General features: G+C 34.2%; 1 protein-coding gene across 8 annotated transcripts in view; it reads left to right on the top strand.

The window, feature by feature from the left end:
- FUT8 (fucosyltransferase 8) overlaps nucleotides 1–23918 on the top strand; it is a 332067-nt gene that overhangs the window by 154671 nt on the left and 153478 nt on the right. For all 8 annotated transcript variants that reach the window (XM_028117728.2, XM_028117600.2, XM_028117899.2 and 5 more), the window contains one exon: nucleotides 6420–6838. In XM_028117728.2, coding sequence (XP_027973529.1) covers nucleotides 6636–6838 — 203 coding nt within the window. In that variant the 5' untranslated portion in view covers nucleotides 6420–6635. The remainder of the gene's footprint in view (nucleotides 1–6419; nucleotides 6839–23918) is intronic.

Here is a 23918-nt window from a genome sequence, read left to right as displayed (position 1 = left end):
CTCAATATTCTAGTTCATCCTTACTAACCCTTTCCATGTCTTTGGATGGCTGCATCACAAGATAATCTCTATCAATGTTCTTTGTAATTTTTGATTACTTGTTGGAGAGTGTGATGTTTATTTTGTTGTCTTTCTTGAAAGAATGTTGACTTTTGGTAGGCATTTAGTTTACTTTTAGATCTCCTTGATCCTTTTGTAGCTTGTTTTTAAGTTTTGTTATAGCTTTTGTAAGCCTCTTCTTAATTCTATGGCTAGAGTCATTAAACTCTGGCTTATGAGCTATCTGTAGCCTATTTTTGTATAGCTTTTGAGCTAAGAATGGATTTTACATTTTTAAAGGGCTGTAAAGAGAAAAATAAAAACAAAAAATATGTGATAGAGGCTGTATATGTCTCACATAGCTTATGGTATTTATTATCCTGCTCTCTAGAGAAAATATTCTGATCCCTGGTCTAGGGCTTACTTAACCCTAACTTCTTTTTTTTCTTAATTAATTTATTTTTTAAAATTATTAATATATAATCTGTTTCAGGGGTACAGGTCTGTGATTCATCAGTCTTACACAACACACAGCACTCACCACAGCACATACCTTCCCCAGTGTCCATCACCCAGCCACCCTATCTCCCCATCCCTGACCCCTCCAGCAACCCTCAGTTTGTTTTCTGAGATTAAGACTCTCTTATGGCTTGTCTCCCTCTCTGGTTTTGTCTTGTTTCATTTTTTTCCTCTTTTCCCCTATAATTCTCTGCCTTGTTTCTTAAATTGCGCATATCAGTGAGAACATATGATAATTGTCTTTCTCTGATTGACTTATTTCGCTTAGTCTAATACTCTCTAGTTCCATCCATGTTGTTGCAAATGGCAAGATGTCAGTATTTGATGGCTGTGTAATATTCCATTGTGTGTGTGTGTTTTATTTCTTGGCTTCCTACTGAATGCACCAGGTTTTCTATGTGGCATTTCATTGTTTTTGGTTGGAACTCATAGATTTTCCCCTTTATAGACTCTCTGAGAGATACTTTTCAGTTACCTAGTATTTAATTTTTCTTTTCTTGATAATTATTCTTTGCCAGCCTCATGAAATCTTTTTTTTTAAAAAAGATTTTATTTATTTGACAGAGACACAATGAGAGAGGGAACACGAGTAGGGGGAGTGGGAGAGGGAGAAGCAGGCTTCCCCCTGAGCAGGGAGCCCGATGTGGGGCTCGAACCCAGGACCCTGGGATCATGACCTGAGCCGAAGGCAGACGCTTAACGACTGAGCCACCCAGGGGCCCCTAGCCTCAGGAAGTCTTATGCATGCAGAGCTTAGTATCCTGTACACATTTTTGGATCCTTTTCTCTGGGCAGCTCCCTTCCCTTCAGTATACTGACTTGTAGATTCTCTCCCCCTTAAACTTCTTAAACTTTAGTCTCTAACTTATCACTTCAGGAAGACAGCTGTGCTTTGCCTGGGTTCTCCACTTTTGTTGGGGGTTCAGTAAATTTTAGGCAGAAAGCTAGAGTGAGTATAGGACTTAACCTTTGATTGTTAACCTTATCTCAGACATCATAATCTTGTCTGGCTATTGCTCAATCTGAAAACCTGAAAACAGGTTTTCTAAATATTTAAGTTTTCTAGTTCATATGTGAGGGCAAGTCTAGTACCAGTTGTTCTGTCATAGTTAAAAGTAGAACTCTGGTTAGCAAACATTAATAAAAATGCCTTTAGACTTCTAATATAGCATTAATCTAATATTTATTGAATTGCTTATTTGCTCTAAATTGAGTTTAGTTTTATAGTATTTGTAATATATGTTAGCAGGATGTATAAGAAAATGTGATTAAGATTAAAATCTGTCTGGTATCTTGAATGCTGGCTCTGTGCCTTAGACTTTGTACAACTTGCTGGGGACAGAAAGAGTAACACATGAACTGAAGACCAGGGACTCAGCCCCAGTGAGAAGTAGGCATGTATACTAATTATTGTTACATAACAAATCACTCTAAGACTAAGTGATTTAAAACAATTATCTGTTGGTCAAGAATCTGGGCATGGCTTAGCTAGATCTTCTGGCTATGATCTTTCAAGAGCCTGAAATCAAAATGTGGACCAAGTTTCAGTCATATTCAAGGCTTGACTGTGCAGAATCCATTTCCAAACTTACTCACATGGTTGTTGGCAGATTCTGCTCCATTCCACATGGGCCTTTTTATATAGGAGTATCAGAGTAACAAGAGGAGAGAATAGGAGCAAGATAGAACTATCAGTCTTTTGTAAACTTATCTCAGAAGTGAAATCATATTACTTTTGCTGTATTCTATTTACAAAGCAAGTCACTAGGTCCAGCCCACACTCAGGAGGAGTAGATTACACAGGGCATGAGTACAGGACACAGGGATCATTGGCAGCCATTTTAGAAACTGCCTATAATAATATGTGGTATATAAATTAAACAAAATATTATTATAAATGGGTCTATAAAATAACCTAACAGCATTAATATATGTAGCATAATAATAATTTGCTAGTGGTATGCTAACTGCTTCCTATAGATTATTTTATCTAAGCTTTTTCTAGTATTCTGTGGGAGAGGTAGTATGTATTATATCCATTTTACAGATAAAGAAATTGAACTTTGGTAAGGTTACTTTGCTGTGATGTAGCAGAAGGAAGATTCTAGTCCAGGCTTTACCTACTCTACTACCCATATTTTTAATCTCCATATCTTATCAGCATTAAAATACTATTACCTTTTATTGAGCACCTCTTATGTGCCATGCATTATAGTAAGTACATTATTTATTAACATCATTTGATCCTCACAGTAACTTTATTAAAGCTCTCAGTCTTATTGATTATATACTTTAGCTTTAGCTTTCAGATTCAAGAAATTACTTTGAAAAATTACATATATTTTTTTGTTTCAGAGACATTAAGCAAATACAACCCAAAGAATCTCTGTAAATACAAAAAAAAAATCATTTATTTAATGAAACCTACTTAATGAAACCTATTTAAATGAAACCTACTACCTTAAAAAAAAGTGGTATTCACTAACTAAATAAATTTGTGGAAGGAAACCTGACACATTTCAATCCATTTAATATTCTGCAGTATATATATATATATATATATATATATATATATATATATATATATATATATACATATACACATGTACATATATATTCTGCAGATGAAAGGTGGTATGTGAGGGCGCCTGGGTGGCTCAGTTGGTTAAGCAACTGCCTTCGGCTCAGGTCATGATCCTGGAGTCCCAGGATCGAGTCCCGCATTGGGCTCCGTGCTCAGCAAGGAGCCTGCTTCTCCCTCTAACCCTCCCCCCCTCTCATGTACTCTCTCTCTCTCTCTCTCTCACTCATTCTCACTCTCTCAAAATAAAAATAAATCTTTAAAAAAAAAGAAAGGTGGTATGTGAATCTCAAACAGGAATGAATTTATAAATACTAAAAAGAAAACAACTCAGTCCTAGAAGAAATCTCAACAAACACTACTGTATAAATTTTAGTTAGAAATTAGCTCATTGTAGTTAATGTTGAAATATTTTTACTAATGAATTTGAAATATTTTCACTAATTCTTTCACAAACAAATTGGCTTTCATATCAAGATCTGTACATACTTTCTTCAGTCATCCCATTGTCTTTGCAATATGAATCTTTTAGATGAGGAAAATAAGACAAAGTAAAGAGAAATTATTTTCTCATGTTTGAAAGATACCATAAGAAGATGTTATGGTCTTTTAGACCAGTTTATTTTAGTTATTTGAGGGTGTCTTGTAAGGTATATGTTGACAGTAGTAAATCCTAAATCTTATGGATGACTTTATTTTTGAACCATTTTCCTTATAATAATAGTACTGTCTCACTTTCTACATTCAGATTTGTTTTCTTAAGTGGGGCATAAATGCAGTTGAAGCTGATGTGCATGAATTATGTCATATGTCATACTAGCATATGTCATGTGTGACATCCTTCACTCATTCATTCACTTATTTATTTATTTATTAAAGAATGTTATTAGTACCTACTAAGTGCCAAGCACTGCTGTAAGTACTTGGGATACATCAGTGAACAAAATGGATAAAAATCATGGAGTTTATATTTTGGCAGACATGGTTCAGACAATAGGCTGATGCTATTAATTAAGAAAATGACCATGTTTTGCTCCTACAATAATTTTTAATCTATTTTTACAACTCATGTAATATGTAGTAATTTAATATTTTGGTTATTTTTGATAGTAGTTTATGAGAATTTAAAGTATTTTATGTAACAAAATTTATGTTTCTGTAGACTTTTATTTCTATTTAAGTTATACTTTTGCTGGCTTTGAGTATTATAATTTTTGTTGTAATTTTAATAAAATGTTACAGCACATCTTATTATTTAAATGATTCGTGTTTAGAAAGCTGTCTTTTTTTTGTCACAGTTATCTTTCTAAGTTAACTTTTGCTATGAAGGGAAAGATTAAAAAATTTAAAACCTTGGGACAACTGGGTAGCTTAGTCAGTTGACTGTCCAGCTCTTGGTTTCAGCTCAGGTCATGATCTCAGGGTCCCGAGATCAAGCCCTGCATGGGTCTGTGCTCAGCATAGAGTCTGCTTGGGATTCTCTCTCCCTCTCCCTCCTCCTCCCACCCTCCACTCCCATGTGTGTGTACGTGCTCTCTCTCTCTCTCAAATAAATAAATAAAATCTTTTAAAAAAATTTAATATCTTATTGATATAGCTTGGAATTAACTAGATTATATTATAGGTTGGCATATGTTATAACAGCAATTTACAGTATTGCATATGTTGTCACAAACAGTATTATTAACTCAAATGTTAATAGTTAAGCTTCTTTTGCTGACTTACTGAATTAAATTCATCCCTTAGACCATCAGAGTGGATTCATTTTTTTTTTAATTTGCTTTTTAACCAGGAAGCCCTGAATATCTGCATTTTTTTCCACATATGAAAAGTAGACATCTTATGACTGATCTTTGACGTGAAAGGTTGAATATTCCTTCATCATTCTTATGTTTTAGTGAATAGAAGAGGTTACCTGAGATTAGAGGAACAGGGTTTTGGGAAAGGATTTTGAGGGAGACAGGAATGAACAGTGGAGTCACTAACAAGAATGTTCTCAATAGGCTTAAGCATAGTTATTAAAACAACAGACAAAATGCCAAGTTTTCTTTTGGATTATTGCTTTTTTAGTTGGTTTTCAAACAATTCTCAGTACAATTCTTTTCATTGTGTGTTTTAACTAGTGAAAACCAGTAACAATGAAGAAAATAATGTAGGAATAGGAAGGAAGTAGAACACTTGTTTGAAGAGATTTGCTTTTCTTTGAATACTTGGCCACTTAGAAACAGCTGAGATTTGAGGTTCAAAAGTAGGAAAATAGCAGCTCTGTGCTAATTTTTGAGGCCTTTTCTCCAACTTTTCTGTCTAGTTTTTAATAACTGCTTAGTGCTCAAGGGCCCATCACAGTCAGTCTTCAATATAGAAATTATTTCTTGTCTTTTCTCTTTTTTTACAAGGAACTCTGTGCCTGGAGATAACAACTTCTCTTATAAAGCTCTGAAATTATCAAATGGTGTTAAAGTTATATCTTTGCCTACAATTTTTTTCCTTGGGGAAAAAACTGTTTTGTTTCTAAAGGGTATTCTAAGCTTGATGATGAAGTGACAAATGAAACCCACAGCCAAGCCTGAGAAAGCATGTGCATGTGTAACTTAAGATGCACAGTGACTAAGATATAACTGATATAGACTTATATTGCAGTTATTGGTATTTTTTAATAAATTCAAGGAAGGGAAAATCTAGCCTAATCTATATGAACCTTTGCTTGTGATATTTGGAGTGGTTACCAGCTGCTTAATGGCTGCGATAACCTTTGCTTAGTTAATATGCATGTCACTTTTAGAATTATCAGTGACAATTTGCCTGTCACCTGCAGAGTTAAGTAGAGTGTAATGGCAGCTGAGCAGTGAGATGGAGGGAGATGGAGTCGAGATCTTATAGGAATGAAAACATGTTTCTGTTTGAGATAATGGAAACATTGGGCCAAAATATGTAGTTGAATATATTTTGTTTGGTTTTGATTGCTTATTCAAAGATACAGTCTCTCGATCTCCATGTATTGTCTATTGCGCAATGATGTAAGAAGGAAAAGTGATGATGGCACTTAGAGAACTTTCAAGTTTAGAGCTAATTAATTTATCTGGTAGAGCCCTGGTATACATGAGTGATTTAATATGCAGATGTAAAAGCTTTTGCTTTTTACTTATTATTAGGCTGTTAGATTATTTGCCAGCCTGTTGACCAGTCAACACCAGTGTGTTTCCTTTAACTCCATGAATCTCAGCATATGCTATTTTGCATATCCTAAATAATTTAAATACATTTCTTACTCTTTCCACAGCATGTAGAGTCCATGAAGCACAGGACAATAAAGCTTCCTACTCATACCACCAGGAGGATCTCTTTGAAAGATTCACTACAGGACTACCAGAGACACCAGTTTGTCTGAAGCATCATGTGTTGAAACAACAGAAGGCAACTACTTTTGCACTAGCTAGAAACAGAGTTATGATGTTTTCATTTCTTTGAGCCAGGGGAGTGAGTTGAAAATCTGAAAATGCGGCCATGGACTGGTTCCTGGCGTTGGATTATGCTCATTCTTTTTGCCTGGGGGACCTTGCTATTTTATATAGGTGGTCACTTGGTACGAGATAATGACCACCCTGATCACTCTAGCCGAGAACTGTCCAAGATTCTGGCAAAGCTTGAACGCTTAAAACAGCAAAATGAAGACTTGAGACGAATGGCTGAATCTCTCCGGTAGGTTCTAAAAAATTGAAGGAAGAGTGATGAAGTACTGTACTTTGTTTATAGTTGCAGGGCTTCATTCAACTATTAAAAAAATACTTAATGATTTCTTTAAACTGCTATTTTTGCAAAACTTTAAATATTTTATTGAGATACTTCTTATATCAATGATATCTCTATATATTTAACAGAGAGAATTTTTCCAGGGTGTCAAATCTTATTTTGTATATTATGTATTAATATTATATGTTAATTTCTATATTAAAATGAATTTTAATATAGAAAAACCATGCCATTTAATTTGCTTTTATATTTCATTTATAGTTATCTTCAGCATTTTGATAATTTTGATACATTAAAAACAAACTTTGTATGATTTAAATTAGTGCATATTAAAATTTTTCTTGTATGGACAATAACAAAGACATTTATAATAATTGAGAGGCTGAGTTAGTCTATAACTTATTAAAATGAAGAAACAAAAATTCATTGTTAAACAACTGGATCTGGAATCTAGGGAATTGTTACTGTTGCTACTTCTAGTCTATTAAAAGATGTGACATATATGTTAGAAGGCATCAACTGTTTGGAAAAATAAAATCTTGTATTTTCAGGGAACAAATAATTCCTAAATTCTAATTCCTCTGCTTTATATATGAAGGTGATTATCTATTTAGTGTTTGCTGTTTCTCAAGCTAGAGTTTGAAGGTTTGAAATAAAGAGTTGTCATTACTCTAGAGGGTGGTAATTGAGCCTGAGGGAAGTAGTGTAGAGAAAAAGAGCACAAGAGTTCATTTCTTTTTGAGAAACGAGAGAGGGAGAGTGCTAGATTGTGGAAGCTGAGGAGCATTCTGTGAAGGAAGAATATAGTTGGCCGTGTCACATACTCTAAGGCTTTAGAGAAGGCTTCTTTGGTTCTCCCATTCCCTCACCTCCCCGTCACCAATGCCCTTGCACTCTTTTAGAACTTACTTCTTTCTCTCAACTTTTTTCTTCACCATTATATTATTTTTGGCCCTTTTATGTTCTATGGAGGACAACACCAGGTGTTAAGTTTACACAGTGAAGGAAAAATTATTCCTGTCATTTGTAGTAGTACCATGTGGTAAAATGTAAAGTAACCGGGGATTAGAAAGTGGACAGATAACTTCTTGAATTTATATATCATTTTATTTCCTTTTGGGTGGGAGCCTGGGAGTATCATGGAGAAAGTAGAGTCTCACTCGATGATTTGTCACGAGATACAAAGATTGCTAATTTAGAGGTAATAGTAGCTATCATTGATGGAGAGTTTATCATGTGCCAGGTATGTGCCAAGGGCTTTGCATGGATTATCTCATTGAATTTCATAAATTTCCTTATGAGATGCTGCTACTGTTTTCATAACCATTTTACAGATGAGGAATCAAAGGAATATTAAAGAATTTAATTTTTCTTGAGGGTATACTTTCACAAGTGGTGGAGCTTACTTTGCATCCTGGCAGTATGACTCAAAAGCCTGGGCTGTGATGAGGTGTATTGCCTCTGTGAAGAGAAACCAGAGAGAAGTCAATGATTCAGAAATCTCAACTAAAAGTCTCATGTAGGAGATCACCAAGAGCAGCTGCTGAGCTAGTTGATTTTGGAGTATGCTCTGATTATAGTAAAATCTTTTTCTACATCCTGGGATTATTGTTCCTTGGAAAAGATTCTGCTTCTTAACCATTTAGGCTCATAAATAATTGATTATTTTTCTCCTCATTTCAACTTCAATACTGATACTTCATTTGGCTTATTTCTGACTGCCAAGTGTCATGTTTTTATTGTATGAAAGAAAGCTTGCCTTTAATAATAGTTGTTTCTTCTGCAGAATAATCTTTGGGTCTCAAGTCACTTCTTTGTATCCTTTTGTGTTGAAATTAAATTCTCAACTACTACATTCAAATATAGAGACAACTTGTAAGAGCTGAGACAGTATGTCATGCTGTAATACTGTAAATACAATCTGAAAAGAGGCTGAGTCCATTTTTATATAGAGATAGATAATTTTAGGAAAATAAACAATTCTTTTCCCTCATTAGGGAAGAAAACCACCTCAGGCCCTTCCATCAACTTTATGGGTAGGGCCATTTGTGTTTCAGCCAAAAGGATTGCATTTTAGAGTCCCTGGCATAAAAGTAGAGGTGCTACTGACATTGGTGATTTTTCCCTCTCATTTTAACATTTTGTACCCAATTTGCTATGTCTTTTTCTCAGAAGAAAATGTGTTCGTAAGCTAGACTAAAAAGGAGTAATTCATATGTCTGTAAAACTAGGTCAATTCTTTGGGATGAGGCATATGGATTGGATTTGGAAAGAAGCTTGAAATTACAGTGTTTAAGAGTTAGGACAATAGTTTTAAAAGCAATTAACCAATCCGCCAGCTAGAATTTGCTAATTTTGTTGATTGTACTACACATTTAGAAAAATAATCATTATTCTGGGGGATGCAAATGTTTAAGTACAGTATTTGGGAGGTTGTTCTGTGTGTGTGTGTGTGTGTGTGTGTCTGTCTGTGTCTGTTTATTTCTGACTTATTGATGAATAATTTCTATACAGTAAAATTCACTTTTCTCAGCATGTAGGTCTATGAATTTTGGCAAATGCTTACAGTTGTGTAACTATCACCACAGTCAAATTATAGAAGAATTCTGCCTCCCACCAGAATTCTGTTGTGCCCTTTTGTAGTCAGATTCTAGCCTTACCTTCTGTCCCTCGTACTGATTTGTTTTCTGTCCTACATTTTATTCTAAATTCTACATTCTTTATTCTGTTTTCTGTCCTACATTTTATTCTAAATTCTACATTCTTTATTCTAAAATGTCATATAAATAGAATAATGTAGTATATAGCCTTTTGAGTCCAGCTTTTTCCATTTATAATGTTCTTGAGATTCATTAATGCTATTGTGTGGGATTGGTAGTTTTTTCTTTTTTTTTCTTCTTCTATTATTTTATTTCCTTTTTAATACTGAGTAGTAGTCCATAGTATGGCCATATCACAGTGTTGTCTTTTTTTTTTTTTTTAAACGCATTGACCAGTGAAGGATGTTAGGGTTGTTTCTGTTTTTTGGCAGTTATGAACAAAACTGTTACAGCATTTGCTCTGTAGGTTTTTATATGAACATAAGTTTTTATTTCTCTTGGGCAAATATCTAGGAGTGGGAATGCTGAGTCATTTTAGTGTATGTTTAATTTTTTTAAGAAGTTGCCCAAAGGTTTTCCAGTGTTCCTATATCATTTTGCATTCCCACCAGCAAAGCTTGAGAGTTCCAGTTGCTCTCACTTTTGCTAGTATTTGCTATTGTAAGTTATTTTTATTTTAGCTGTTTTAACAGATATGTAGTATTATCTCACTGTAGTTTCAAATTGCATTTCCATAATGAATAATGATGTTGAACATTTTTTTTTCATGTGCTTATTTGCCACTCTTTAGTGAGGCGTCTGTTCACATTTGTTACCTATTTTATTACTTTTTATTCATTTGAGAGAGAGTGAGAGAGAGAGAGAGCATGAGCATGAGCGGGGGGAGGGGCAGAGGGAGAAAGAGAAACCAGCTCCCTGCAGAGCAGAATGCAGAGCTCGATTCCAGGACCCCAAAATCACGATCTAAGCTGAAGGCAGACACTTAACCAACTGAGCCACCCAGGTGCCCCTGTTACCTATTTTAAAAAATTGAGTTTTCTTATTAAAATTTGTTTTATTATTGCATTCTTTTTAAAAATTGGGTTTAGATATAAAATTTTAAATATATATGCATATATGATAAAGTAAAAACTCCGTGGCTTAAAACAAAATTTTATTTTTTCTGGATTATTTAATTTGCATTGTCCTCAATGGGGTTGTTTTTCTAGTTTGGGGTCACTCTTGCGACTGCTGCATTGTGGTAAGACAGTCCAGATGACCTCACTCGCATATTTGATGATTAGCTGGGACCATGATTTGGTTCCCTTCCAGTGGCCCAGGTTTCTTATGTAGTAGTGTTCCAAGAGGGCAAGAGCAGAAACTGCAAGTCCTCTTGAGGCCAAGTATCAAAAATCACACAGTGCCTCTTCTGCCACATTTTGTTAGTATATGCAAGTGAAAGGGACACTCCATATTCAGGGAATAGAGGGAAGAACTTTATAGAATTTGTAGCCATATTTAACCTACCATTCTCAAGTCCAGAAGTAATCAGTTAGGTTAAATCATTGTGGTCCTGACAGCTGGAGTTTAGTTTAGACTCTGTTGATAGGTAATAGGGAGCTATGGTTGGGCTTATAGCAGAGGAATGACACATTGAAAATGATTGTGTAAGATTTAGATTTTCAGGTGGATTTGGGGTGTGTGCCTCACTGGAATGAAATTAACTAGGAAATATAGTATTAATCTAGACATGAGGTGATGCTGACTTAGATTAAATTAATGGTTGAATTTGTTGGCTCGGGAACCAGGGTACATCTGCTTATTTTCCCTTGTTTTCTGTATGCTCTTATTTGGTATTCCCCAGACATCCCTTTCTTACTTGTTAATTGCCAGCACATTAGGTGAACATGTGGTAGGCTCTTTTTTAAAAACTTAGAGATAATCATTTTCTCAGGCTGCCACCCTTCAGGAGTGCCTTTCCACGCTTCATGTTTGTTTTATCTCAACCTTAAATAATGTGAAGTTACTGTCAGTTCACAGAATCTTTGCTTCTTGGAATTTGAATCTGCCACTTGCCTCTCAGTCAGGGCTGACATTTAGCAGAAAATACCTAGAAAATTATTGAAACTTGTTCAGAAATCCCTTGAGCAGTGAACCTTAAGTGGTGGGCCATATGTCAGAACTGGATAGAACTAAAGAGTACTTAATTGGCAGTGTTCCTTTTAACTTAAATCCTTTTTGTTCTAGGTTCATTTATTTTTGAGAGTACAACTTTAAAAAATTCAAACGTGACTTTGTGACCAATTAATAAAGTTGTTTGTGTGGTCCAGGAAAAGCAAAGAAATTTCTTCCGGAATTTAGACGCTAGCTGTAAACTGTAAATTTACAAACCACAAAGAATATATAATTAATTTATGGCTTATCTGTTTTTCTGAGCTATGTAGTAATTTTCCCAGATGGATTAGAGCCAAAGCATGACTCTTCTGGTGGAAAAATTTGAGGCAACAGAAGCATGGAACGCTGACATGGGTAGAAAGGAAACTGATGTAATGTTTCACAGGTCATATTTTACTTCTTCTATTTGAGAAGCTGGTATTAGAAAGCGGGGGTGGGGGGGCAGGCTGCCTTTGTTCCTATTGGTTGATTGGAAAATTTGCTCTAGGCTCTCTTCTCTGTAACTGCTCATCTCTCATGTAGAGAGTGTACTTATATTCCTAGAGCAGGTGAATGGATTGGAATGTATAGAGCACCTGCCATCTACCTATAACCTTCCCTTATATATGTGGCTTTTATTTTTGCAACCCTGCATCCGTTATTCCTTATGCTATTAAGAGTATCTAATTTTTCCTTAGGGACAATACTGCTTCCCTATGTGAGAATATCTTTTTTTTAAAATTTTATTTATTATGTTATATGTTAGTCACCGTACAATACATCACTAGTTTTTGATGCAGTGATTCACGATTCATTGTTTTCGTATCTTAATGAGATTTGTAGTCAAGATTCCTAGCCTTCCCAGTCTGACAAACAGATGCTATCTCCCTGAAATTTTTACTAACTTTTTTATATATTGCTGGATTAAATTTGTCAGTGTTTTATTTTGGATTTTTTTTTTCTGTGTTAACAAGACTTTACCTGTAATTTTTCCTTCTTATGATGTCTTTTGAGTTTTGGAGCAAGGTTATACAGGCCAATTCTGTTCTCTAGAAGGGTTTGTATAAAATTGGTACTCATTCTATCTCAAATCTTTGTTAGAATTCTTACCAGTGAAGCCATTTGGGTCTAGAGTCTTTTGGGGAAGGTGCAGGGTTTGAGTTGGGGAGTGAAAGGGGACATTGTGGGAAGGTTTTAAATTCTGGATTTGATCTTTTTAATAGAAATTGGCCATTCAGATTTTCTCTTTTTTTATTATATCAGTTTTATAATGGTTTTTCAATGAATGTTTCCATTTTATCAACATTGTCAAATGTATAAACATAAAGTTGTTCATAATGCCTTTCTAATTTTCTTCTCCATACCTGTAATACCTGTAGTAATGTCCCCTTTTTCATTCCTGATACTAATTGTGTTTTCTCCTTTCATCTTTTTTTAAAAATTTTTTATTGTTATGTTAATCACCATACATTACATCATTAGTTTTTGATGTAGTGTTCCATGATTCATTGTTTGTGCATAACACCCAGTGCTCCACACAGAATGTGCCCTCTTTAATACCCATCACCAGGCTAACCCATCCCCCCACCCCCTCCCCTCTAGAACCCTCAGTTTGTTTTTCAGAGTCCATCGTCTCTCATGGTTCGTCTCCCCCTCCAATTTACTCCCCTTCATTCTTCCCCTCCTGCTATCTTCTCCTCCTTTTTTTTTCTTAACATATATTGCATTATTTGTTTCAGAGGTACAGATCTGTGATTCAACAGTCTTGCACAATTCACAGCACTCGCCATAGCACATACCCTCCCCAATGCCTGTCACCCAGCCACCCCATCCCTCCGACCCCCCACCACTCCAGCAACCCTCGGTTTGTTTCCTGAGATTAAGAATTCCTCATATCAGTGAGGTCATATGATACCTGTCTTTCTCTGATTGACTTATTTCAGTCAGCGTAACACCCTCCAGTTCCATCCATGTCGTTGCAAAGGGCAAGATCTCATTCCTTTTGATGGCTGCATAATATTCCATTGTGTGTATATATACCACATCTTCTTTATCCATTCATCTGTCGATGGACATCTTGGCTCTTTCCACAGTTTGGCTATTGTGGACATTGCTGCTATAAACATTGGGGTACATATACCCCTTCGGGTCCCTACATTTGTATCTTTGGGGTAAATACCCAGTAGTGCAATTCCTGGATTGTGTTCTCCTTTTATCTTGATAAGAGTTTTATCAATTTTATTTACCTTCTCAAAGAACTAGTCTGGTTGTTTTTTTTTTGTTTTATTTGTTTTCTCTCTAATCATATGTCTGTTTCTATTTTATTGATTTCTGTTCTTAGTTTAATAATTTCTTATAGTCTCTTTTTCGTGAGTGGTTTTTTTTTTGTTTTTGGGTTTTTTTGCTGTGGTTTTTAAAGCTTTTTCAGAAAAAAATTTGTATCATTGATTTTAAACCTTGCTTCTTTTCTACTATATGCTTGGTGAACTTCAAATTTCTCTCTAAGCACAGTTTTAAGTTGCATCCCACAAGTTTTGACAATATCCTGTTTTAATTTAATTAAAATAATTAAAAATTTAAAAATATTTTCAAATTTCTGTTGTTATTTTTTTCTTTGACGCACAGGTTATTTAGGAGTGTGTTGCTTAATTTCTAAGTGGGCCACTTTCTTCCTTCTCTCCAACTGGGAGTGATTGAATATGGCAAGAGTAAGGTGACAAAGCTTACTTTACATTACTGTACTCAGGGACTATTTTGAATTTGCCTTTATTTTATGTACTGTTGTGTTTTTTCCTGTAATTATATGTATACATATGTAATATTTCAAACATGGGCATTCACTTTGTAAGTGTAAATGTACAAAGTTCCCATTGTGGATGGTTTATCCTTTTGTTCATGTAATGACAAGTTATCACTGTTGATTTGGAAGCAGGTATTTTTGATCAATACTTTTTAATTGAATTTTCAAAATATAGATAAAACTATAATCAGAATTAGTCAACAGTTGAACACAAACAAGTAAGTATAGCTTTCATGTGAATAATCACAGACTATTCAAGTGTGAATTAAATTTGGCTATCATTTTACCAGGGATCCTTATAATAGCCCACTTGCTGAAGATGGTTGGATCTCGGGTTTTTTGTGTGTTCTTGGCTTTAATGTGTGTTTGGCTTTAAATGGCAAACTATGGCTGATGGGACAAATCCAGCCCTCCCTTGTTTCTTTGGTTTTTGGTGTTTTGTGTGTGTGTTTTTTTAATGGCTCCCAAAAAAAGAATGGTTTTACATTTTTAAATGGTTGGAGAAGAAATAAATTCCAAAAAGAACATGGAACAGAGGCTGTATGGAGCCACAAAGCCTGAACAGTTTCCTATCTGGCCCTTTATACAAAGTTTGCTGACTGAAAGTTTGTATGAATCAGAATGTACTCATTTTTCGCTCGTTTCTTTCTCTTAATCTCTAAATTGTTATGCATATTGCATGTGAGTATTGACATGCTCTGAAAGTCAGAGTCCAATTATTATTCTTATGTTTTTGCTTATTTTAGTATAAATATGTACTTTTGATTTCTTCTTGCTTTATGCTTTTACAACTATTCCATGTTTTCATGGGTCTGCCTCCTTGAAACAGCTTATATTTAGAGCTGAAATGGGACTTAGGGGTGAGAGATTGGGTATGTTTAGAAAGGAACAGTCTGGTGAAATGAAAGGAGTGTGAGTTTTTCAGATTTAAATTTGGATCTCAGGTATACTACTTACTAAATGATCTTGAAAAAGATTTACAGTCTTTCTGATCTTCAGGTTTTTCACTTGTAAAATGGCTATAGTAATCTCTATTTTGCAATATTGTTAAGTTTTAACAAAAGATTTAAAAGCTTATTGAGAAAACATCCTTTGTATTAGTAGTTCATCAATGAACAGCAATTTTAGCTAATGGTAGTTGATAATCTAGTTTTAGCTAATAGTAGGTAGTTAGTAACCTAAAAAGCACATGGCCTTAAATACTCTTCATAGAATTCAGAATACTTGTTTCCTTTGTTTCTAATAGAATGTCAGATGTTTAGCACAGTTGGATTAGAATTCAAAAACCTGTGTATTCTTTAGAGTACCTCTTTACCTTGAGAAAATTACTTAAGTTCTGTGGGCCTAGAATCAAAACTGAAGAAAGTCGATTGGGATAGGTGATCACATTTGATAGGTCTGTATGTTTTTGTAAAAAATAGTTAAATAATACACTAGAATTGGCTTTACTCCTTATAATTTGGTTCTCATGACTAAATTATATGGTTTTTTTTTAGCTGATTGATGCTTTTAGGTATAGGAATTATAATTCCCCATCCTAAGCTTTATTTAAAGTATAAGAATTTTAATTATTAATTATCACTACCCAGAAAGGTCTCTAGGGAAGAATGGATCATTCTTTGACAAAAGTGTCACACAATAAAAATACTAAAATCTTAAATAACTCATTTGAAAAAATTTAAACTTTGTGTTTTAATTATTTTCCATATATAAATGCCATAGAGACAAAGTGAATTTGCATTAAATATTTTAAAATTATGAATATTTGCGTTTAGGAGCTGGATTAAACATTTTTTACGTAGTATCCTTTATTCTTTTATCCTGGTAGTATGGAGCTGATAATAGCTCTAAGCACTTCTTGATAATTGAAGGTGGTAATAACAGGAAGTATGGCTGTAGTCATCAATTTCAGTGTTACCTAATTTATCGATGGTACATAATCTAATAGTTGTTTAGAAAACAACTTTTCTGACTATTTCTCATATTTCTTTTAGGCAGACTTTTATTTTACTATGAAGATGTTTGTTTTGTTTTTGCAGTTCTCACATTGACAGTTTATAATTCATTCAGTTAAAATGATGAAAGAAAATGGTTATTTAGTTTCAGAGATCAGTATTCTAGACAAAGCTGTCTGAAGGAGAATAAATATAAAAAGATTTCAAAATATTATAGTGGGTCTGTGAATTACAATGGCTAGAAGGAAGTATAGAATAAACTAGCACACTGTGCTTTTCTTGTTGTTGCTGGTTCAAATAAAATAAGTTTGATTTTAATTCAGTCCTTTTGTTCTTTTAAACTGTATGCAAAAGGTGTTGTTTGGCAGAGATGTTTCACATCAGAAATGCGTAAGAGATTCTAGTAAGGTTTGGAGAAAAACTAAGGTTCCCCTAATAAATGCAGATGGTAAATCTGCAAATAAATAAAGACAAAAGGGACATTCAGAAGTACAGTTTAATATTAATTCTAATTTGTATTCAGTAGCACATCAAAAATATCTCTTACCACATGATACGTACAGAAACTAGTCAGTGGCAGAAACAGAAATAGAATCTTCCAAGGAATTATAAAGTTGTATCTAATTTTCAGTACACTCCCAACACTGTCATTTTTTATACCTTTTCGAGTTCCTCTTCCCTTAAGTATTTATTCAGGACAGTATGTTTTACTAACCTACCAATAAGGACCAAAATATCCTATAATTACTTCTGCAATTGTTACATGTGATCATAGGTTCCAATATACCAATATTAGAAATGGCCATTTGAATCATTACATCTTTAAATTACACAGATACACCTGTATAAGCATATAGGGGCTATGTTTAATATTTGTTGAACTTAACTATAGTAACAGCTTATAATCTGTATAAATAAATACAAATGGCACATTTGACACAGAAGTTTGCCATGATCAGTACTTGTAGCATTTTATGTGGGTCATAGATCTATAGGAAGAAACCATATGCTCTAAGATTAGATTAAGTTATTTGGTCAATCGTACATAAGCTTATTAGAAGTGGTGTGGCCACGTGGAGTAGGAATATATGTAATATGTCCAAATGTAGTTTCCATTGGCCATTTAAAGTACCATAAACTGCCTGTGCAAATGTCCACACAAGGTATTGTCTTGCCAGCTCTATAAAGTCGTTTGTGGTTATACTGTAATCTTTTTATACCTGGAATTAATGTCAGCTTTTTGGAAGAATGTACGCAGTCTATGCATTTCCATTTATGGGACTCTATACCAGCTTTGGGGTCTTTAAGTTCTTGAGCCAGACCCAACACCAGTAAAGCCCTATTCTGATCCTTAAGAAGAAAGCAAAATTAATTTCAAGATATCTCAATAATAAATATGCCTCTGGCTTCCCAGCATTTTGGAGAGTGTATCTCTCCACAATACTATTAGTGTTATAGCCTCTAACACACACACACACACACACACACACACACACACACACACACACACACACACACACACACTGGTTGCAAACTAACCTACACCAGTTGATCATTATTATTTGACTACTTTTGATAGCTATTGGTAGCTATATTGGTAGCTTCCCCAAACTAGAGGTCATTGAGGAAGACAGGCCTCCTCCCTCATAATTTTGCTAACATTTAATATGTTACAGTGAGGCAAGGCTTGGATTGAATTCTGCCACATATAGAAACATAATAAGCAGGTGCAAAAACAGTCACACAATCTATTCTGTAACTCTGAAGTCCACACACTCTATCCTTTTAGGTGTTCTTGCAATACCTTCTGTAAAAGGTTCTCTTAAGGCAGTTGTGGCATTGTTCTGACTACTGGATTTGGTCAATCTCTGTTCAGGTATCTGAGAATATTTGAATCAGTCCCTGGACATTATGGTTTTGGAACCTAAGCCTAATGCCCCATCCCAAAGATTATAGACTACTGAGTTTACTAGATTCTTACATGTTCATAAAGTACTTCTGTAACATTTCTAGATATTTCACATTTTCATGTATAGTGAATTAATTATAACAATGAAATAATATTCCTAGAATCTTCTTAGCTAATAAACTGCCTTTTATTGGAAATAAAGCTGGCTGAAGAGCTTAATATTAATGTTTCCTTTGGGATATTGTCTTTTCCCCCCAGATTTATTGAGATATAATTGACACATAACATTATGTAAGTTTAAGTTGTGAAGTGTGATGATTCGGTATATGTATATATTATGAAATGTTTACCACAGTAAGGTTAGTTACTTAATTACGTGTGTGTGTGGTAAGAACTTTTAAGATCTACAGTATTATTAACCATAGTCACCATGCTGTACATTAGATTCCCCACAACTTATAACTAGAAGTTTGTGTCCTTTGATCACTTTCACCCATTTTTCCCATCCCTCCATCTCTCCACCCCCTGGCTACAGCCAATCTACTCTTTGTTACTTGGAGTTTGACTTTTTTAGATTCTAAGTATAAGTAAGATTACACAGTATTTGTGATACTCTAATTTATTTTGCTTACCATAATGTTCTCAGGGTTCATCCATGTTGTTCCAAGTGTCAGGATTTCCATCTTTCTCATGGCTGAATAATATTCAATTGTATATGTATATACATATTCTTTATCCATTCATCCATCGACAGACACTTGAGTTGTTTCCATCTCTGACTTTTATGAATAATGCTGCAATGAACGTGGGAGTGCAGATACCTCTTTGAAATACTGATTTTATTTTCTTTGGATATATATTCAGAAGTGAAATTGCTAAATCATACGATAGTTCTATTTTTAATTTTTTTGGCAACCTCCATACTGTTTTCTATAGTGGCTGTACTAATTAACATTCCCTCCAACAATGCATAAAGGTTCCCTACTCTCCACAGCCTTGCCAACACTTCTTATATCTTGTCTTTCTGGTAATAGCCATTCTAACAAATGTGAGGTGATATTTTATTGTGATTTTGATATGCATTTCCATGATAGTGATGTCAGGCACCTTTTATGTGCCTGTTGGCAATTTGTATGTATTCTTTCAAAAAATGTCTATTTAGTTCTGTCCCCCATTTTTAAACCAGCTCTCCTTCCTGTGCAGAGCTTTTTTTGCTTTTTTTTTTTTTAGTTTGATGTAGTCCCACTTATTAATTTTCCTTTTGTTGCTTGTGCTTTTGGCAAAAGTCATTGCCAAAACTGACATAAATGGGCTTTTCCCCTGTATTTTCTCCCAGGAGTTTTATTGTTTCAGTTCTTAAGTCCTTAGTCCATTTTGAGTTAATTTTGTTAGTGATGTAAGATAAGGGTCCAATTTCATTCTTTTGCATGTGATGATCCACTTTTCCCAGCACCATTTATTGAAGAGACTATCTTTTTCCCTTTGAGTATTCTTGGCTCCCTTGTCAAATATCAGTTGACTAAATATGTGAGGGTTTATTTCTGGGCTCTTGGTTCTTTTCCATTGGTCTATGTGTCTTTTATGCAAATACCGTACTGTTTTGATTACTATAGTTGAAATCAGGAAGTGTGATGCTGCTCCAATTTTGTTCTTTCTTCTTGAGGTAGTTTTGGCTATTCAGCATCTTTTGTGATTCCATACTAATTTTAGGGGTTTTTTTTCTATTTATGTGAAAAATGCCATTGGAATTTTGGTGCAGATTGCATTGAATCTGTAGAGGGCTTTGGGGAGTATGGACATTTTAATAATATTAATTCTCATCTATGAACATGGGATATCTTTCCATTTGTGTCTTCTTTGGTGTACAGATCTTTCACCTCCTTGGTTAAATCTATTCCTAGTATTTTATTGTTTCGATGCTATGGTGAATGGAGTTTTCAAAAATTTTTCAGATGTTTTGTTATTAGTGTATAGAAACAACTGATTATTGTATGTTGATTTTGTATCCTGCTACTTTACTGAATTTGTTGATTAGTTTTAACAGGTTTTTGTGGTGGAGTCTAGGATTTTCTATATGAAAGATCGTATCATCTCCAACAAAAACAAGTTTACTTCTTCCTTTCTGATTTGGATGCCTTAATTTATTTTTCTTACCTAATTGCTCTGGGTAAGACTTCCCCTACTATGTTGAACAGGAGTGGTGAGAGTGGGCATCCCTTTCTTCTTGATCTTAGAGGAAAAGCTTTCAGCCTTTCACCATTGAGTGTGATATTTGCTGTGAGTTTTTCATATGTAGCTTTTAATATGTTGATATATGTTTCTTATGCACCCAATTTGTTGGGTTTTTTTATATGAAAGGATGTTATATTTTGGCAAATGCTTTTCTGCATTTATTGAGATAATCATGATTTTTATCTTTCATTCTATTAATATGGTGTATCACACTTAATGATTTGCATATGTTGAAGTATCTTTGCATCCCAGGATATCCTACTTGATCATGGTTGTGATCCTTTTAATGTACTCTTGGATTAGATTTACTCATATTTTGCTGAGAAATTTTTCATTCATATTCATTGGAGATATGGGTCTGTAGTTTTCTTCTTGTAGAGTCCTCTTCTGGCGTTGGTCTCAGGGCACTGCCTAATAAAATGAGTTTGGGAGTATTCTCTCCTCTGTTTTTTGAAAGAGTTTAAGAAAGATTGGCATTAATTCTTCTTTAAATGTTTGGTTGAATTCATGAAACAGTGTGGTCCTGGGCTTTTTTTTCGTTGTGAGATTACTGATCCAGTCTCCTTACTTGTTACTGGTCTGTTCAGATTTTCTGTTTCTTCATTAAGTCTTAGTAGGTTGTATGTTAGTAGGAATTTATCTATTCTAGGTTATTCCCTAGTCTTAAACTCCTTTGAGTTTCTGTGGTACCAGCTATAATTTCTTTTCTTTTGTTTATAATTTTATTTATTTGATCCTCTCTTTATCTTAGTCTAGCTAAAGATTTGTTAACTTTATCTTCTTAAAATACCAGCTTTCATTAATATTTTCTGTAGTTTTTCTGATCTCTATTACATTGATTTCTGCTCTGTTATTTCCTTTTTTCTGCTAACTTTGGTCTTTGTTCTTTTTCTATTTCCTTGAGGTGTAAAGTTGAGTTGTTTATATGAGATGTTTCTTTTTTCTTAACGTAGGTGTATATTGCTCTAATGTTCCCTCTTAGAACTGATATTGCAGCATCCTATAGGTTTTGATAAGTTATGTTTCCATTTTCATTTGTTTCAAGATATTTTTAATTTTCCCTTTTGATATCTTCTTTGACTCATTGTTTGGCAATGTGTTGTTTAATTTCTACATATTTGTTCTTTTCATAGCTTTTCTCCCTGTTACTGATTTCTACTTTCATATCATTGTGGTCAGAAAAGACACTTAGTGTGAGTTCAGTGTTTTTGTGACCTATCATGATGATCTACTCTGGAGAATGTTTCATGTGCACTTGAAAAAAATATGTGTTTTGCTGCTTTTGGATGTAATATTCTGTATATGTCTGTTTGGTCCTTTTTGTGTAAAATGTGATTCACGTCCAGTCTTCTTTCCTTACTGATTTTCTGAAGGAATGCTTTGCTCATTGTTCAAATTAAGGTATTAAAGTATTCTGTTACTGTGTTGTTGCCTGTTTCTTCTTCATATCTGTTAGTATTTGCTAATGGATTTTGGTGCTCTGATGTTGTGTGCCTGTATATTTACAGTTATTGTATCTTGTTAATGAATTGATCCCTTTATCATTTGTAGTTACCTCCTTTGTCTCTTTTTAAAGTCTTTGGATTATAATCTGTTTTGTCTGATAGAAATATAGCTATCCTTGCTCTCTTTTGGTTTCCATTTGTATGGAATTGCTTTTTTCCATCCCTTCACTTTGAGCCTCCGTGTGTCCTTAAAGCTGAAATGAGTCTCTTACAGACTGGGTATATAGCTGGGTTTTGTTTTTTTACCCATCTGGTCACTCTTTGTTTTTTGATTGGAGAATTTAGTACCTTAAAGCGTAGAGTAATTATTGCTATTTGGAGAGTTACTGATGCCATCTTATTAATTGTATGGGCCAAAACATTAAAGAGGAGGGAACACTCTCAAACTTAATTTATGAGGCCAGCATTACCCTGATACCAAAACCAGGGAAAGACTCTACAAAAAAGAAAACTGGAGAATATCCCTGATGAATATGCAAAAATTCTCAACAACAAAATACAAGCAAATCTTAAAGGGTTTCTTCCCTAATAAAATATTTTGTTACTCCTTGAGTGTAGATTTAGAACACATACACCAGTACACACAAATGCATTCACCACATACACCATTTGCTAGATATTTTAAAGTTAATTACTGACATTGTAGTATAGTTATATAGAGACTGAATAATCTATTATTTATCATCCTTTAAGGGAAATTACATTTGATTTTCATCTTATTTTTGTTTCTGTTATATTTCCAATAACATTTGTACACAGAGAACCACTGCTTCAGAGCAGATGTCATGCCTGATCTACTTCATTTAAAGGAAATCAGGTTTTGTGGAAATCATAAATTATGTAAATGGTTCTTTTAATGACCTTTTGCCTTAACTGTGGTGTACAATATTATATCAATAGAACAATCATCTTTAAAGTGATAGTTTGTAGTCAGGTTAGAAATCTTAAGTTAGATGAGCAATTAGTACAGTCTAGTAAGTGAAAATAAGCATGCATATGCTGCCTGAATTGTATTAATGTTCAAAGATATAATAGACTTAATTTAAATATGTGAAACTTTGGTGTTTAGAGAACCAAGCAAATAAAAAAATTGCATCATGCTTTCAAAGCTTAAACCCCTTGAGAATGCTGTTTCTGTTATGCCTCTATGCATGTATAAATGTGTGTATATTCATTCTCTCCTCCCTTCCCCTGAGTTTTCTCTGTCCATTGAAGTTCTGTCCATTTTTCAGGGCCTTTGTCCAATAAGCTTCTTCCTAAAGACCTTCCTCAGTTTCCTTCTTGCATAAAATTATCTGTTGTAGTACTTGTTTTTACCAGACATTATATTAAAAACATTTATGGACTTGGGGTACTTGGGTGGCTCAGGCGGTTGGGCATCCGACTCCTGATTTCTGCTCAGGTCATGATCTCAGGAATTGAGCCCTGGGGAGTCTGCTTGTTCTTCTGCTGCCCCACCCCCAGCTTGTGTGCTTTCTCTCTCTCTCTCAAATAGATGTGAAAAAAAAAATTATGGACTTGTTTTTCTTAACCTCTTTAGTGCTAACTACCTTGAAAGTAGAGGCTATTTAATTCATCTTTGTATCCTCCACAGTATTAAACATAGTGCCTTCTACAGAGTAAGTTTTGAGTATGTTTTTAGGAATGCATTTACTTAGAGTTTTAATACTAAAATATTCCAGAGAAATTCATTGTAAGGATGTTTCTTTTTTCATCCTAATTGATCAATCTGACTGGTTTTTATTTACCTGTTTTTTTGTTGTTGAATCCAACTGCTTCAAGGGAAGGTTCTTGGAATTAATTTGGGAAGCACCCTGACATACTTGGATTTTAAGGAAGAAAATTATATCCATATCTTTACATCAAAGTGTAAAAATTGGCAAGAACCAGTGGTA

This window comes from Eumetopias jubatus, unplaced genomic scaffold (assembly GCF_037043125.1).
Source record: "Eumetopias jubatus isolate StellerSeaLion01/CBP00866 unplaced genomic scaffold, mEumJub1_p1.0 scaffold_7, whole genome shotgun sequence".
In the NCBI taxonomy this organism is placed as follows: Eukaryota; Metazoa; Chordata; class Mammalia; order Carnivora; family Otariidae; genus Eumetopias; species Eumetopias jubatus.
This window is presented reverse-complemented; position numbering and strand designations above follow the sequence as displayed.